Below are 19025 nucleotides of genomic sequence, written 5' to 3' on the forward strand. Positions count from 1 at the left end.
TTCAGAATGAGTGCGTCCTCCTTACGGTATGCCACAGACGAGCCTTTCTAATAGCAGCTCCCTTGCCACTTTGCCTTAAAATACCAAGAATTTTGTACCAACCATGACACCAAATAAATGCTTTCTTACAGGAATAAGACAATTTAGCTGTCAAATACTCAACGCATTACTAGGGCTAGGTTTTAATTTCCTATATATGTGCATTTGCACAAGAACTGTAAAACTGTTGTTGAAATGGACAGGCAGGCTATATGACTCAAGATACCTGCCATGCGTAAGCACACACACATGCACGCATCATTTCCCATCCTTACCCCTTACTCCAAACACAACTCTTACTATGTGTTTTTTGGCCTGAATTATGTGGAAAACCGTATCCATGCTTTGCTTTTGCTTCTTTGACAATCCAAAAATGAAATGCCTAAGATTCCACACAATGTATATATTGTTAGTATTTGTATTTTTAAAAGAAAAAAAAGATATATACATATGCTTATATGTTAACAAAACAGCTTTGAAATGATAAGAAATTGATAATAGAAGTAGGAGTCTTGCTTTTCCCTGAATGTCTTTTTGTGCTTTTGAGTTTTGAACAATGTGCCTATATTATTTATTTAAAAAGGAAAATATTATGCCTCGAATGAAACTTTCCTTGTGAAACATACAGGTGCCTGTCAGTCCCCAGCACTGACGGGCCGTCCACAGGGCATATTTGGGCGGCCCAGCCAGCAGCACCTTGCGCAAAACAGCCATCAACGAGCGTCAGAGCCTCCTCTCGCTTCTCGCCCTCCATGCCTTTGGCAAGATACTAGGAAAAGGTCTCCAAGGAAATCATCAGGACTGAAAACCAACACGCTCATATTGGAATTTGCCCAGACAATGTCACCAGTTTGAGAAAGGCCTTCCTCCGCCAGAGGCTGAAGGGGAAACTGGGGCCAGAATGTGAGGACAGAGACTGCCTGGGCAGATTTTTCTTGCCAACATCCAGATCCTTGGCTTCAAACTGTGCAGGAAACCATGGGGTGGGGCTGGGGTGTCAATCAAGATAAACAGACCATGAACAGCAGCGTGTCAGGAATTTCTGATTTTTCTGAGTGGAAGCCAGAATTTGGATACAAATTCCATCCTCATGCTTAGCCTTTCCTTATTTAAGGACACCCAGTCACTTACAGCACCCTTTTCCCTCCCCCATAACCACCTAGCTTAAGCTCACTTACTCAGCCCACATACCCAACTCTGCTATTTGTCAACTTTCCTCCCTGGGCAGAGAAGGTTTTACCACCTAAGTCACTTATATCACAGAATTTGTTCCGGCCAGGCACAGTGGCTCCTGCAGATAATCCTAGCACTCTGGGAGGCCAAGGCGGTAGGATCGCTTGAGGTCAGGAGTTTGAGACCAGCCTGAGCAAGAGCGAGATCTCGTCTCTACTAAAAAATAGAAAAAGGTTGGTCCGAGTGCAGTGGTGTTTATGACTCATTGATCACAACCTGTTAGATTCCTTTGTTCCTTCTCCACTCCCACTGCTCCACTTAACCAGCCTTAAAAAAAAAAAAAAAAAAAAATTTAAAAATTAATTAAAAAATAGAAAAAATTAGCCCGGTGTGGCAACACGGGCTGTAGTCCCAGCTACTTGGGAGACTGAGGCAGTAGGATTGCTTGAACCCAGGAGTTTGAGGTTGCTGTGAGCTAGGCTGATGCCACGGCACTCTAGCCTAGGTGACAGAGCAAGACTTTGTCTCAAAAAAAAGAGAGAAAGAATTTGTTCATTCTAGGAAGCCAAGCCAATCCATATGCCTTTAGTACAGAGTGGAAACTCTTTGAATTGAAAACCGTGAGACCAGCAGAGCAGCACACAGGTGAGGACGAGGTCGGGGCACACACGCAGGCCCTACCTGGGGCTTCGACTTCCCTGGCCCTAATCCTGCCAGGCTCTTCCCCATTCAGCCAATTAATGCCCCACCCCACTCCACTCAGTCCTGCATGACCCCCAGGCTTAGAGCCCTCCTCAGGACACCTCCACCCAAAAGGAGCTGAGCAATGTCCCATCTGTGTTTCTGATGGCTCTTTGGTCCCTTGTATCCACATAAGTGAGCACTCCCTGCAGTGCTTCCTGCTCCCTGGAGATGCACAGCTGCAAGATCCTACCAGCTGTGGGGGAACCGGCGTCTGCCGTGGGAGGCAGGATAAGGGACACAATGTCTGTTATTTCACTCTTTCGACTTGGATCATACTCCTTTCTTTCTACAAGAAGCCTCTCTTCATTTAATCTGTTAATGCTTTTTTAAATAAATGTACAGAGAAACATTGCAATTCATAATATTTATCTGGAACACCAGTTGACCTATGTAATCAGGCCAGATGGTTAGTTTGAAATGAGACTCAGTGGAAGTCCTGGAGTATTTGTTTTTCCTCTTTGCTGCCCTGAGGATACATTGTTATGGCCAGCAGAGCAAGAACAAGAAAGGAAGGGTATGTTCTTCTAAGAGTCCAACTCAAACAATTTATCATGCTTGGGGGAAAGATAATTTTTTATAGACCAAAGGCATATGGAGAAATTTGCAGTCCAACCCAGAATCTTAGCAAGTAAATTGTAATCTCTTTGTGGGCAGGGGCACAGCAGGTTGCTAGGCCCATAGTAGGTGCTCAGAAAATATACATAAATCAACATGTTGTGATGAAAATTCACCTAAACTTTCACATACAGCTAGCTCACTCTTCCCAGTAACTCACCCATCACGGAATCCATGATGACAAATTAATGTACAAATTGTACTCACATTTGGTTCAACTTCATCCCTAAAAGCATATTCTTCAGAAACATTCATAAATGAAAATCTGCAGCTATTAAGAAGGTTGTTAAATAATGCAGTGCCTACAATAATTTCAGATTTTTCAGAAATTTTATTTCCTCACTGCCCAATCAATTAGTATGTTGATGATATAGGCATGGAGAATCTTTACTAAAACTCTCAATTTGCATTTTTGTAAATACTCTGGGCTTATATAATAGATAAAACAAAGAAGTCAAAATGAGATCAAAGTTATTCACACATCACACAACTGAGACTGAGTAAAGCAAGGCACAACACTATTTGGTATGGTGGAAAGAGGACAGAAGGAACAGAAGTGATTAAGGCCTCAGGTTCTGGCTTTTAAAAAAATAAGAATAATCATAAAAAAGAATATAAGTCAGAACATAGCAAGCAGCTCACAACTTTGTCTAGCACCCGTCCCAGGGCAGCTCAGGCCCTGGCTCCCAGTTTCACCAGCTGGCTAGAGCTTACAGGCGAAATGTGGATGAGGCTGCCTCACTTCTCTGCGAACCCGGTTGACCTGAGCTGACCAGTGGACCTTGAAGTCCTCACTTCAGCTGAACTCAGTCACCATATTCCTCTGTTCCTGCTGCCAGGTCACTGAATGGTGCTGGGGTGAGGAGACCCTAAAAGACCTTACAAATTCATGCCATTCCATTTCAGCAGGTCCTTCACCCAGGTGGGTCTAGATTCCTCACCACCCAGATAGGCACAATAGCTCTTCTGAAATTCCACTTATCCCTGACACTCAGTCTCGCCCTGCCTGCCTCTCATGCAGAGAGATCCTCAGACAGGCAGCCCCTCAGCTCCTCCCACCTCAGAGGGTCCTTGCGTCTTTACGTGGACTTTCCTCCCAACTGTGCCTGAAGAAAGGTCCAAAATATGACACAGGGGTCCATAACCCCGTGCCTGGAAACTTGTCCTGACTCTCATGACCTCGTCTCAGGCTGCTCTGCCTCCCTCCTTCCACATGCTGTTTCCCAACATCCTGGCTTTTACTTTGTTCCCCACGCTCCGTCCCCGGGAAATTTCATTCCTTCCCATGAATTCATTCAGAAGACACACTAAATCAGCCACTCCATCTTTTATCTCTCTTTTGAGGTCTACATTCTACTTTCCAACTTTTGCTTCAACTTTTCCAAATGCGTGTTCCATGAGAACCTCAAACCCAATTCCGCTCAAGGAGGACTTGATCTCTCCCTCCAGGATGCTCTTCTCCCAGCCGTCTCTCTATAAATGACATCACCATCACTCCAAGGCACCCAGTCTAGAAACTGACTGCCAGCCCCACCTTTGCCCCTCTGGATCAACCACCATGTTTGTACCAAAACCATGCTTGTCACGGGCTGCCCCCACCAATGACTAAGCCCAGCAGGACTAACGCAGACTCGGTCTTTTGAGACATGAGACTTCTTAGCTGTAGCTCAAAAGCTCCCTCTTGGCCTGATCAAAACTTTCTTAGATCCATGCTGCAGTGTAAGACTCATTCTACGCAGTCTTCCTTCTAGCTCTGTCCCCTTCTACCAGAGTAAGATCTGCATTAATCTTCTTCCATGAAGAAACAAGAAGGGGAACAAAAGAAAAAACAAAACAAAAAAAAAGATCTGCATTAGTCTGAAGGCTCCCTTGCCTTCCCCTGCTCCCATTCCCAATAAATTTCTTCCATATCTAATATCGCCTTGGTGTCTGCTTCCTGATAAACCTGAACTAACGCACATTTAACATCTCACATCTAAACTCTCCAACAATCTCCCAGTTGATTTCCCTGCCTCTGATCTCGGAGGCACTCTGCAAAACACAGGATGAATCCTACCACTTCCCTATGTAATAACTTTTACTTTTTATTTCTTTTTCTTTTTTTTTTGGAGGTAGGGGGTCTCACTATGCTGCCCAGGCTGGTCTCGAACTCCTGGGCTCAATTGATTCTCCTGCCTCAGCCTCTAAGTAGCTGGGATTACAGGTGCGAGCCACTGTACCTGGAATGTAATAACTTAATGTTTCCCCATTACTTAGAGGGGAAAAAAAAATCCCTTATGGCTAAGCCGTCCATATTGTAGTCCCATACTTTTTTTCCATGCCCTTCTGCAACCTAAAGTTCTACCCACGTGGTCTGTTCATCATACCTCAAATAACCACCTATTTCCACACCTGTTCATGCCATAACCTCAGACAAAGCATCCATCCTATTTGCAAACCCATAAAGCTATTCAATATCTATCTCCCTAACAGATGTAACCTATAGACAGGGAGTGTATCTTTATCATTTTTATCTCCTGACTCTTTTTTTTTGAGACAGAGTCTTGCTCTGCTGCCCAGGCTACAGTGCCATGGTGTCAGCCTCGCTCACAGCAACCTCAAACTCCTGGGCTCAAGCAATCCTGCCTCAGCCTCCTGAGTAGCTGGGACTACAGGCATGTGCCACTATGCCCGGCTAATTATTTTTCTATATATATTTTTAGTTGTCCATATAATTTCTTTCTATTTTTAGTAGAGACGGGGTCTCGCTCTTGCTCAGGCTGGTCTCGAACTCCTGACCTCCAGCAATCCACCCGCCTCGGCCTCCCAGAGTGCTAGGATTACAGGCATGAGCGACCATGCCCAGCCTACCTCCTGACTCTTGTACACCAACGGCCTAAAGCAGTATTTTATCTCCCATAGATGCCTCTCAATAAATGTGGAATAGAAGCAGATGGAAGAAGCTGCAGAAGGAGATTTGGTAATATTAGTTTACTAACCCATTGGTAACAAAGGTCAAAGGAAAAACCAGTTTAAAAACCAAAAAGCTGAGCAGTCCAGGGCATTTTATGTATGGGCAAATGGTCCTATGTACCTTAATAGTCCTTAAGAATAATGCCATATTTACTATACAGTATAATTGATTTCATTTTGCTAAGAATATTTTCTAAGTTATATAAAATAATTGTCATTTAATATAGAAAATATGTACAAATTTGGATAAATGTGATAGTTTTAAAAACGTGTCTACAGGATTTTTAGGGCAATAAAACTATTCTGTATGATACTATAATAACGGATACATGTCATTATACAGTTGTCCAAACTCCTACAATGTATGACACCAAGAGTGAACTCCAGTGTAAACCATGGACTTTAGATAATAAAGATGTATTAATGTAGGTTCCATTGCAACAAATGTGCCACTCTGGTGGCCATTGCTGATAATGGGGGAGGCTGTGCCTGTGTGGGGGCAGAGGGCTTATGGGAAAATCTCAATTTTGATGTGACCTTAAAACTTCTCTTAAAAAGTAGTCTATTTTAAAAAATTTTTATCTGCAAATTTGTTTACACTCTTCTCTCTGAAAGGTGAAAATTAGTTCCCTTTCCCTTGAATGTGGACCAGATACTTAGTGACTAACTCTAATGAATAGAACATGGTGTAAGTGATGCTATGAGACTTCTGAGGCTAGGTCATAAAAAGGATACTTCTACCTGGCTCTCTTTTTCTCTTGAATCATTGGCTCTGGGATATCCAGCTGCCATGTTGTGAGGACACTCAAGCAGCCTGTGGAGAGACCCATGTAAGTCCCTCCATGTGAGGAGAACTAAGCCCTCCCACTAACAGCCAACACCAACTTGCCAGCAGTGTAAGTGAGCCACCCAGGAAATGGTTCCTCCAGCCTCGGTTGAGCTTCCATCAACATGAGATGCTCCAAGTCAGAGCCATCAGCTAAGATGCTCCTAAATTCCTGACTCATGGAAACGATGAGGATAATAAATGTTTTTATTATTTTAAGCCATCAAATTTTGCAGTACTGTCTTATGCAGCAAGAGATAATAGAATGGCTTTTCAAAAAAAAGAGTCAATTTAAAAAATAATGTTAAGGAAATAGTTCCATTTATATAAAATATCTTTGATGATGCTAGATGAATTCCATGATCTTTTTTTTTTTTTTTTTGAGACAGAGTCTTGCTCTGTTGCCCGGGCTAGAGTGAGTGCCATGGTGTCAGCCTAGCTCACAGCAACCTCAAACTCCTGGGCTCAAGCAATCCTTCTGCCTCAGCCTCCCAAGTAGCTGGGACTACAGGCATGTGCCACCATGCCCGGCTAATTTTTCTATATATATATTTTTAGTTGTCCATATAATTTCTTTCTATTTTTAGTAGAGACGGGGTCTCGCTCTTGCTCAGGCTGGTCTCGAACTCCTGACCTCCAGCGATCCACCCGCCTCGGCCTCCCAGAGTGCTAGGATTACAGGCGTTAGCCACCACGCCCGGCCTCCATGATCTTTTAACAAGATGAAGACAAAAAGAAAAATGTTTTATGTTCTTTGTCCCAACCACATGACCAATTTGGCCCCTCATCACCAGATGTCAGCATGTCAAAAATAAGAAAACCCAAAAACCATTTTAATGCAAAAAATAATATTTCATGGTCATGCTCAGTGGCTCAGGCCTGTAATCCCAGCACTTTGGTAGCCTGAGGCGGATGGATGGCTTGAGGCCAGAAGTTCAAGACCAGCCTGAGCAACATAGCAAGACCCTGTCTCTACAAAGGATAACAAAATTAGCTGGGCAAGGTGGTGCACACCTTTAGTCCCAGTTACTTGGTAGGCTGAGGCAGACAGATGGCTTGAGACCAGGAGTTTGAGGCTTCAATAAGCTTTGATCATGCCACTGCACTTTAGCCTGGGCAAGAGAGAAAGACCTGTATCTAAAAAAAAAAAAAAAAAAGAATACTTCATAAAGACGGAGATTTCTAGTTTGGCATTCTAATTTTAAAAAGAAGAGGAAAAACTAACTATAATTTATTTCAGGATTAATTGGTGGATTTTTTTTGTTTGTTTGTTTGTTTTTCAGTTGACCAACTAATTTCTTTCTATTTTTTAGTAGAGACAGGGGTCTCACTCTTGCTTAGGCTGGTCTCGAACTCCTGACCTTGAGCGATCCTCCCACCTCAGCCTCCCAGAGTGCTAGTATTACAGGTGTGAGCCACCACACCCGGCCAGGAGTCATTGTTTTTAAAATAAATATTTTCACCCCTCCACTTCTATTAGGATATACTTCCACATTTATCTCAATATTCCCAAATGATTGATAGCATAATTATTCTAAGTTGGCACCAAGGATGATACTGCAACAATACTTAAGTACTCCCCTAATTTTGCCTTGCACGTTGTATTTTGCCATTTCGTTTTTCTCAGTGAAGGCACTACCTTTCCTTCAGTATTTTCATTATTTAACATATTTGCAAAAAACACAGTCAATGTAGAAAAATCTTTGCTCCCAACAGAAGATATATTTCAACTCATAACTGTTTTAGAAATCCCTATTTTCCATCCTATTTCACATCTTTTCTGAATGAATACTCATGACATTTTATCCATAGATCTCACCGCACCTGGAACTTTTTAATCTTCTGACTTAATTTATATTAACAAGATAAGAAGTAAGCTCCTTGAGGATAGTGACTATGTTTACTCATATGTATATCCTCACAGCGCTTTGCAATAGTGGATAGTCAATAAACATTTAACAACTTAGGCAACAGGGTGACTGTCCAAGGTATCAGTTCAGCAGGCATCTGCCTAACAAGAATTAATGACAATGTATGGACAAGACAGACTGTGTTGTGAGGGACTGAATATACAAATGGACAATGGCCAGACCATATTTAAACACAGAACTTTACTCACACCTATTCAGGAAACTAATTCCCTTATCATAAACAATCCAGGAAGCCAGGCTGCTACAAGTTAGACTTTCAGAAAGCCCAGACTGCTATCTCTAGTGATAATACAGGACATTAAACATTAACTTCTGTAATAATTGGCCTTAAATGGCCAGAATTTGGTCAATAACTGTCAGCTTCCCTAGTTTTTGTACAACTTCCAAATGAGGACCAACCAGACAAAGCCAAGTATGCACTCATAACCAAGCACATCGAATGCCTCACTTCTAGTGAAGCCTCAGACAGCCTCCCCTGTCAATAACCTCCGATCGGGACATATGTGAAGCCTTCCTTTTTTCAACTATACAATGTTCCTCTTCTGCCAAAATTCAAGTCTGACTTCCTTGCTATAGCCAAGTTCAGAATAAACAGCCTTTGCTTTTCTATTTGCCTGGTCTTGATTTATTCCCCACAGTTGTTTAATGAAAATCTATTGGGATCATCCTAGTTAAAGATGAAGTAATAATTCATAGAAGCTGGGAAGTGAAAACCCAGGAATGGCCAAAGGAGAGCCCTGTCACAGACTGGGCTACAGGCAGGACCCACTGATCAGCATCATAAGACTGAAAGACAACTGATGGCCACAGCCTGGGAGTAGCTGCCCAGTTCTAGGGGACCTTGTGGTCAATTCAGGAGAGTGCCTAACCTGACCAGGGTGAGAGTTGCCACCTGCAGCTAAGTTACACAATGCTCCCTTGCCCTGCTCACTGCCCTCCATGAACCATTCATTAAAAATCGCCCCAGAACATTCAGTTCGCACAAGTCCACCAAAAGTCTCATTCTCACAGCTCAGCTCCTCAGCTCTAGCTGAATAATTTGAACATCAGAGGGTTTAGTCTCTCCTCTCTCTTCCACAGCAATGTCCAACTTTGTGTGAACTTTAATCCCTACAGCTTCTGTAAGGTTAGTTTGATCTAGTTACCTTGAGACGGTTTCACTAAAGACTACAGAGCTAGGCATACCATAGCTAAAAGCGATTGACTTGGTTCCTAAAGAGCTCTTTAATTTTGCATTAATTACAAAATTACAATACCTCACAAAGTATTGTAAAAATTAAAGTGCTCTTTAATTTTGCATTAATTACAAAATGAATACATAGTATTGTAACAAATCCAGAAAGTGCAAAGTAATGAAAAGAAAGCTAAAATCACTCATAATGGCACCATTCAGAGAAACCTATGTTCCCGCTGACATATATCCTTTTAGTCTTGTACATGTGCATGCATGTGTGTGAGAGTGTATGTGGACAGAACGGGTGAATTCACCTGAACAAGATAATAGGGTTTTGCGGCCGGGAGCGGTGGCTCACGCCTGTAATCCTAGCACTCTGGGAGGCCGAGGTGGGCGGATCGTTTGAGCTCAGGAGTTCGAGACCAGCCTGAGCAAGAGCGAGACCCCACCTCTACTAAAAATAGAAAGAAATTATATGGACAGCTAAAAAAATATATATAGAAAAAATTAGCCGGGCATGGTGGCGCATGCCTGTAGTCCCAGCTACTCGGGAGGCTGAGACAGGAGGATCGCTTGAGCTCAGGAGTTTGAGGTTGCTGTGAGCTAGGCTGACGCCACGGCACTCACTCTAGCCTGGGCAACAGAGTGAGACTCTGTCTCAAAAAAAAAAAAAAAAAAAAAAAATAGGGTTTTGCATTGAGTAGCTTTGCTTGTTTCTCTGAATAATGACTTAACTTAGCAGGAGGCCAATTCATAATCAGGGTATTATTTCCAAGGCACTTTCTGAAATGTCCAAATGGCAGGGGAGCATCCTTCATGACTAATGAACTACTTGTATTTCCATGATTCTGTGAGGCCACTCAGTCCTGTACACACTACACTGGTCCCTCTAGCTGCAGTGCCACCTTCTTCCCCGCCCCAGCCTTGTCCGGCACAGCATCACTGCTCATCCTTCAACAGGCAGCCTCAGTACTGCACTTCCATGACCCCTTCCCTCATCCTGGCAGCAGCCTGGGTGTGCCCACACCCATGGGCTCAGCAAGCCACTTTTCCACAGGGGCAGCTGGCATATGGCAGAGTGATTCCATTGTGACTGGGTTTGTGCATGACTGTACAGTGGATACTACAGGCCAGGTGTAGTGGCTCATGCCAATAATCCTAGCACTCTGGGCAGCCAAGGAGGGAGGATCACTTAAAGTCAGGAGTTTGAGACCAGTCTAAGCAAAAGCGAGACCCCTGTCTCTACTAAAAATAGAAAGAAATTATCTGGCCAACTAAAAATGTATATAGAAAAAATTATTCCTTCAATTGTTGCAGAGAAAAAAAAAGAAAAAAAAAAAAAAAAAAAACAGAAATAGAAAAAATTAGCCGGGCATGGTGGTGCATGCCTGTAGTCCCAGCTACCTGGGAGGCTGAGGCAATAGGATTGCTTGAGCCCAGGAGTCTGAGGTTGCTGTGAGCTAGGCTGATGCCGTGGCACTCTAGCCTGGGCAACAGAGTGAGACTCTCTCAAAAAAAAAAATAAAAAATAAAAATAAAAAACATGATAACAGTACTTTCTTCATAGGTTTGTAATAAGGATTAAGTAAATAAATGCATGAAAGCATTATAAAGAGTGCCCAGCACATGTTAGGCACTACATAAATGTATGGGATTATTGAGTTACACAGAAGAACTAGCCCAAGTATCTCTACATTGCTTACAACTCTCACAATCTTTACTCAGCATTGACAGCACTTAAGATTCCTATAACTAGCTTTTATTATAGTTTTCTCTGTACATGGCAGACCAATATTTGATCCAAAATTCCTCTGACTACAATAGAACACAGGAATGCACATAAAACCAAGTTTGGGTAATGCTGCTCTACTATTAAATGGAAATGCTACTATCAGAGGTTACATGTACCAGTTTGATCTCCCCAGGTGGAGAACATTCATAACCATGCCATGTGCATATCTCAGAGTCAAACATTCATGCCTTGTGGATGCATCCTCCTCCACTCTGCACCAGCCCAGCTCACTATTCCAAGAAGTAAGCTTTGTTGGAGAGCAGGTCCAGTTCAGGGCAAGGGGGACTCCTGACTGTGCACTATTTTCTCTGTGAGTCACTTCAGAATAACCAGATAGAACCGGCCCCAAATGTCACAAAAATTGCTGGGCTTAAAGTTTACACTCAAGTTGCAAATTACTTTTCTGGAGGCTGCTTCCAAAGACAGAGAGAACTGGAATCCCCTGATGTTCCAATTAGTCAGCTAGAACCAACCAGCTGAAATAAAAAAGGATAGACAACTGACACATTTCCCAGGCTCTAATGCCCTTAAAAAAATTTAAAAAAACATTTTATTTAGGAGTATGTATGTTATAAAAAGATCCAACCTAAACATTCTGACTTTCAAAGTCTCAGGAAGGCATTTACTTATTCAAATATTCACCTAAGTCTTGCTTTAAAAATACACAACCCTTCACTCTTCATAGATCCAATGAATCAGGACTTTGACTTCCTAAAACTTAAATATAAAAGGCTTCCAGCTATCCCTAGGTCTCAATTAGTTCAATTCAACAAAAGGTGCAGATTTTCTTCTATGAGCAAGTTCCCTGCCATCAGATTTGAAACCAGCAAGGGCAGCAGTCCTCAGCACCTTCAGGTACAGCATTAGCCAACAGACTGGACAGTGTCCAAATCTGCAGTCGTCCACTTTAGAACTAAATAAAGCTTGCCATCTCTACAGTATATCCTTTCTATCACAGAAACAAAATAAAACAGCTGCTCTCTTTACTTGACCCTAGAAGGAAAAGAGATTAGTATCTCTGATTGAAAATGAGATAACCACATGAGATTTTTTTTAAAGAGCTCTTCAGCTCTGTCTGAGCCCTTGACTTTGGATTCTCTCACCCCATGGAAGTCAATACCCACATAAAAATCTCTGAAGGGCAATCTTCAGATCATTAAAAACATTCTAAATACAAAATAAGATTCCAAGAAAGTATGGGTAAACTGAGCTTTCTTAACCAAGTATAAATCTTACTTGTGTGTTTTTCTAGGAAAACCATTCGGACCTGAAAAGTACCGCTGCCTTTCGGGAGGTAAATAATAAAATCTGGATGAGAGATGAGAGCAATGTGAAGCTACTATGACATAAAGAACCCTGGGCTAGGGAGGCCAGATGCCTGGGTCTCCTCCCATTTTGGTCACTTCAATTTCATTTTCCTTTCTGAAAGGATCCTGATCTGCAGAGGTGATGAGATGACACCTCTCCACCCAAAGGATGAGTCTTGGCCCCTAAGGGGTACGTAGGAAGTGGGGAGTGCTCCACAAAACCCCTGGGAAGTTGGCGGGACCCTAGGATAAAGACCAAACACAGCACCACATCGTCTCCCTGCTAGGATACAGAAACAGATATCCCACCCTCTCCCGGCCCAGAGATACCTACCGCTGTTTTATTTTTATCCACATATTCCCAATCCAGAGCAATCCTACCCCAGAGCTGGACTTTCAGAGACCACAAAAGGTAAACAGGCCAGAACAAGCCGAGTCTAAGGGAGCCCTCCCAGCCACTTACAAACAGGGTCTTCCATTTTCAAGGGTCTTTTCAAGCGGATGCTGGCAGGGACCGTCTTCTCGATCAGTTCATCAATGCTCTAAAATTAAAACGCAAGGCAGAGGAAAGTGCCTCTAAGTTAAGAGCCACTTATGTGTTTTGCATCTACAAAGGCTTGTGGGAACCTCATTTAAATCGCCTAATTAGGGTTTCTTTTTAAAGAAAAAAGGATTCACACACTGTCCTCCCATTTAAAAAGGAGAAAGGAAAAAAAGGAAAACTGTGAGAAAACCCAGAAATCGCTGGGAGAAAAGAAAATCATGAAGGGAGGTGGAGATTCAGCCACTCCGGGTTGGACTTCAGTCCGCAACCGGAGATAACCGGATAAGCCCAGGGGGTCTTCCTGCACCTCTTGTAAAGTTAGGGCTCATCCGCAGGGCGACTTGGGTCGGGGGTGGTTTAAAGATGCACAGTCTGAGGCACGAAGAGCGAGTGCAGGAGAAAGTAGGAGGGTGGGAGAAGGCACCGGGACCAGGAGCGCGAGCCCGCATGCTCGCCAGGGCCCGGGGCCGAGGTGCGGGTCCCAAGCGAAGCGCAGCCGAGCTTAAGGGCGGGAGCCCGGAGGCCGCGTCGGCATAAGTCGGGCGGGGAGGAGGGGAGGCCGCGGAGGGCCACATGGAGGTCCTTACCGCCAGCCCCAGGGCCTGTAGCATCTCCCTCTGGTCTTTGTCCCCGGGGCCGATGTGCCTCCGAGCGAAGTCGTCGTGTCTGGGCAGGAGACGCTCGAGGAGGCGCGAGGCCCCAGCCGCGCTGTTGTCCCCGCCGCCGCTACTGCTCTCCCGGCCCCGCGGCGCCCAACGCGTCCCCATGCCCCCAGCCAGGCGGCCGCCGCCCCCAGCTCCGCGGCCCAGGCGCAGCCCCCATGCCCTGGCACACGACTGCATGGCCCCGGCCACCGTTCCCTGCCCCAGCCCGCGAGAGTCAGCCGCGCTCTGGGCCCCTCTTCTGGCCTCGGTCCCCCGGGTGGCAGCTGCGACGCCTGGAGCCCCTTCTCGCTAGACCGCAGGCCGAACAGATGGACGGACGCTTGGGAGCAATGAATGAGCGCCGCGCTCAGCCAGGACACTTGCGCAAAAGTTGTTACTCCACCCAAGGCACCTGCTCGGCACACTTTAAGCGTCGCCCTGGAGGCGGGAGGTGGGATGGGGCCAGACAGCCCTTGGCCAATGAAAGTGGACAGAGGGACGGGGGCGGGGCTGCATGGGCCCCCGCCTCCTCTCCCTACCCCCTTCTCGGCCCCTCAGGGGAGTCGCTTCTCCCGGCCTGGAGCTCGCCATCCTCAGTTACGCCCTCTCCATCTACGGCCGATGTTGACAGGGGCGGCTGCGGGACGACCCGTGAGGATCTGGCGCGGGATCGGGTTGGACAGCCACAAGGCTCCGGGTGAAGTCCCTAGGGGACTCGGCTGAGATGGAAGATGATTCTCACAGGGAGGCCAGACTCAGTTGGTTAGTCTCCATTCACTAATCTTAGGGTGTCTTTCCTTGTCGTATCTCATGGAGACTCATATGAGCTGATGGTGGGGGAGGGGGGATTAATCGTTGTGGGATAGTTAGCAAGTTACTCAACCTCTCTGAGCTTCAGTTTTCTCATCTCACAGAGCTAAATGGAATTTTAAAAAGAGATTATAGTACATGGAATGCACTGACACAACAGTAGACTTGAACTTTCTTGATTGATAGATTGTACATACATTTACATGTACATGTATTTGTGTGTGTGTCAAAATGCAAAAGATAATAAGATATACGTTTTGCATTATCGTCTTAGTTGGAAAGTAACTCTCTAGACCTGGAATTTTTGTAAATCTAAGATCTCTAGCTGTCTCGCGAGAGTTTTAGCAAGAGAATGAAGTTTCAGAATTCCAATTCTCCTATATGGGGAAGAGAGGAAGAGAGAATCAGAACATTGCTTGTACTTAAGACCAGGGAAAAATAGAAGCTGCCCCCTCTTTTTCTTTCTCCTCCTCTAAGTTTGCTCCTTCATTCATGCTCTGCCCACTCCGAGTTGTGTAGCCTACAGGCACGAATACTATCCACGGAGGCAGAAAAGTAGACAGGGAAAGGAGAACAGGAAAGTGTACAACAAAGAACAGTAGGCAAGATGTGTATGTATGTCAGGCAGAGGCAGGTGGTGAGCTAGGAGGGCTCGGTTGAATGTCTCTGAGAACTTTTGCATCCATCTGGAGTTGAAATTACAGTTGAAAAGTTAGGAGGTACCTTCAGTGCTAGATGCATGGTAGGCAGGGAGGGGAATAGTAATCTGCATTTATCCCTATTCTTGTCTATGTTCTCTCTGTGTATCACTAGGACGGAAAGCCAGAGAACTATAATTCCCAGATTCCTTTGGCTCCACTGTTCTGGATGTTACCTGCCTTCTGCCAAAAAGATATATTTGTGTAGGCAGAGCGCAGTGGCACACGCCTGTAATCCTAGCACTCTGGGAGGGAGAGGCGGGAGGATTGCTTGAGCTCAGAAGTTTGAGACCAGCCTGAGCAAGAGCAAGACCCCATCTCTACCAAAAATAGAAAAAATTAGCTGGGTGTGGTGGTTCACCCCTGCAGTCTCAGCTACTCAGGAGGTTGAGGCAGGAGGATCGTTTGAGCCCAGGAGTTGGGAGTTTGCAGTGAGCTATGATGATGCCACTGCATTCTACCCAGGGCAACAGAGCAAGACTCAGTCTCCAAAGAAAGAAAGAAAGAGAAAGAAAAGAAAATATATATTTGTGTGATGGCTGGGCATGGTGGCTCTCCCCCATAATCCCAGCACTTTGGGAGGCGGAAGGGGGAGGATGGCTTAAGGATAGGAGTTCGAGACCAGACTCGGCAACATAGCAAGATCCCATCTCTACCAAAAAAAAAAAAAATTTGTAAACATATATTACTATTTGTGTGAGGATGGGAAATGAAATAAAGGCAAGGAACTGTTCTCTTATTTCACTGACAGGAGCAGACAGACGCATGGCTGCAGCAGACATGGTGTGTTTCCTCGCCAGCCACCGCCTTGCTACAGCAGGGAACCGGTACCCCTCAGTGCAAATGCCCTGCAGTTTCCCAGCAGGAATTTCTCTGTGTACTAGACTAGAGCTTCAGTGAAGATGGTGGTGGTATTCCTGTTTTTTTGCCCTTCCAGTTCTTCCAGTGGTTTTGTACACACCTATTCCTGGCATTTAATCCCCCTGTCCTTGAAATATGTTGAGTGTTTTTATTGTTTCCTGAATAAACCTAAACAAAGACGGTAACGGAAGGCAAAAATGGCTTCAGGGGGACTCTTAATGTTCAGATGAAAAGGGGGAGGGATTCCTGAGAGTCCCATTCACTCCCAGCCATTGCATACACTTTCAGGGAGTTTTTATTACACCTCCACTTTGATTCTTCCCCTGCTGGTTCCTGCTCCAGTTAAGATATTTTGTCTTGAGCTGGCTTCCACCTCTTTGAGCAGAAATCTCATCAGAACTAAGGTCAAATACTCCTATGTCAAGTCCACCAAACTCATGCTCTAGGGAACAAAGACTAAGAGTAAGAAGAAAAAAATTAAAGACAAGAAGAGAAAAAGAGAAGAGGATGAAGAAACCCAGTTTGACCTTGTTGGAATTTGGTGCACAGTAACAAACTTGTGTGAAATTTCAGGAACCATGGCCATTGCAATAAATAAAAGAACCTAAATACATGCACTTGACAACGATACTTTTACACTGGGAGCTCCACATAAAGAAGCTGGAGAACCCCCATCCTCCAGAGAAGTACACAGCTGTCAAATTGTCTGATTCCAGAATTTCCCTGAAATCTGGCTGTGGAAAATATCTCGTTATATTAATAAATTCAGATGGACTTGTTGAGCATTCAGATGCAATTGGACCAAGAGAACAGTGGGAACCAGTCTTTCAATATGGGAAAAAGGCTTTATTGGCCTCAAATAGCTGCTTTATATACGCAATGAAGCAGGCACTGCAGTAGCAAAAAGTAAAACAACTGAAGAAGAAGAAATTATAAAGATTAGGTCCTGTGCTAAAAAAAAAAGCAACAAGATGACCTCCCAGAAGAAGACAAAGGGAATGTAAAACAGGGTGAAATCATTATGTAAAGAAATTTCAGAGCTTCCAGGACCACAAACTTAAAATAAGTAAAGAAGACTAAAATTCTTTAAAAAGGCTTGGAAAGATGGATTTTCTTTTCTTTTTTCTTTTTTTGCAAGAGATACTTCTGGACAGGAGAGACTAATTGACAGCTGCTAGATACTGCAAATGACCAAGACTTTTGTTTCTGTCTTATCCTTTTGGGCTTTTTTCCAAGTAAAATATTCAGTAGAAATGCTTTTATAGGAAAAAAAAAAAAAAGTGGCTTCAGGAACCTGATGCTCAAAGGTAGAAATAGGATTTACCACTTGACCTGCTTATGTTTAAAGTCAGTGATGACCTTATCACTAGATGAAAATGAAAAAATAATAGTCTTAGGCATGAAATGGAAAAAGTTACTTAAACCATCAGTGGATAGTGTTATAGCTCTTTCAGAATTTGTCTAGCAGGTTTTCTGGTCCTCACTGGGTGGGGGGAGGTGGGAGGGAGGGAACTATCAGTGGTGATTAAAGTGCCTACTGGAGGCAGATCTTTACTAGACCAAATAGTTTCTGAGTTAGATCCCTCTGCTACCAGAACTATAGGGAGGGCTAGCTGCTGCTGAATGCCCAGGGAGTTTACAGAAAGAATTAACAGCTCAGAAAACTAGAGAACTTCAATTCTCTAAAAGAATCTAACTCCTGTTGCTGTAGGAAGAATGCATTTACAAACCAGACCCATTGTGTGATCCTGTGGATTGCTGAATTTCCACACAAGTTGAATTCACAGCCTTATTCATTCTCTGTATGTGAAAGTTTGGGATTAATCAGAAAGCCTCAGACTTGGAAAGCGGACTGTGATACTGTGAAATGTATATTTGTTCTTTACCCACTTCCTGGCATAGGATGCCTTTGGACTCTCCGTAGTGCTGTCTTTTTGTATGCTAATGTTGGCTGATAGCTTCAAGGTAGGGCAGGTCACCAGAGAGACAAAGGCATGAATAGAGTGTTGGGATTTTCAGCCCCACCCCCAACCTCCCAGGAGGGGAGAGAGCCTGAACGTCAAGTTGATCACCAGTGGCCAATGGTTTAATCAATCATGCCTTTGTAACTTAGCCTCCATGAACACTCAAGAAGACAGAATTCTGAGAGCTTCTAGATAGCTATGTGGAGGTTTCTGGGTGATGATGTGCCCAGGAAGGGCATGGAAGCTCTGTGTCCTTTCCCCCATACCTCACCTTACACATCTCTTCATCTGTATCCTTTCTAATATCCTTTCTAATAAACTAGCAAACGTACCTGTTTCCCTGTGAGCTGCTCCAGCAAATTCATCAAACCCAAAGAGGGGGTCATGAGAAGCCCAACTTGAAGCCAGTTGGTCAGAAGTTCCAGAGGCCCACTGATGTCTGTGGGTGGGGGCGCAGGGAATGGAGGGAAGGGACAGTCTTGGGGTCCGAGCTCTCAACCTGTGGGATCTGGCACTACTTCCAGGTAGATAGTGTCATAATTAAATTGGAGAGCACTCAATTGGTGTCTGTTGCAGAATTAATTGTCCATTTGATGGTGGGGAAAACCCCTCCCCAGCCCTACATTTGGTCACAGAAGTCTTCTGTGTTGATTATTGTGTTGGTGTGAGAGTAGAGGAGAAAGGCGTTTGAGTATTTTTCCCAAACAGGGACATTTTGGTAGTCTGGAATGAATTTTATTGTCTTGAACCCACAACTCCCACTGAGTCTCCCTTGATAGCTGAACCAACCCTCCTCCCCTCTTTGAGAGGCTGGCCATACCTTGCTCTAAGATCCTGTAATGACTTTACTGAAGACATTAACCTGCAAAAGAATGCCAATGCTTCTTCGCTTCCAGGTCCACGGCCAGAATCAGATCTTAGCGCAGAGGAGAAGCCTACATAGGGAAAGAA

The 19025-nt window shown here is 44.3% G+C and overlaps 1 protein-coding gene and 2 pseudogenes across 1 annotated transcript in view; 2 read left to right on the forward strand and 1 right to left on the reverse strand.

Moving 5' to 3' along the window:
• Positions 1 to 14263, reverse strand: part of GLDC (glycine decarboxylase) — a 79558-nt gene extending 65295 nt beyond the window's left edge. Inside the window, exons 1-2 of the mRNA XM_069476470.1 lie at positions 13685 to 14263; positions 13017 to 13095 (exon numbers count right to left, since the gene is read on the reverse strand). Coding sequence (XP_069332571.1) covers positions 13017 to 13095; positions 13685 to 13939 — 334 coding nt within the window. The 5' untranslated portion in view covers positions 13940 to 14263. The remainder of the gene's footprint in view (positions 1 to 13016; positions 13096 to 13684) is intronic.
• Positions 14264 to 16014: 1751 nt separating this feature from the next.
• On the forward strand, positions 16015 to 17301 carry LOC138385953 (protein FRG1 pseudogene; annotated as a pseudogene).
• A 243-nt stretch (positions 17302 to 17544) lies between these two features.
• Positions 17545 to 17593, forward strand: LOC138388945 (U7 small nuclear RNA; annotated as a pseudogene).
• Positions 17594 to 19025: the final 1432 nt, after the last annotated feature.

Source organism: Eulemur rufifrons, chromosome 7 (genome assembly GCF_041146395.1).
Source record: "Eulemur rufifrons isolate Redbay chromosome 7, OSU_ERuf_1, whole genome shotgun sequence".
Taxonomy (NCBI): domain Eukaryota; kingdom Metazoa; phylum Chordata; class Mammalia; order Primates; family Lemuridae; genus Eulemur; species Eulemur rufifrons.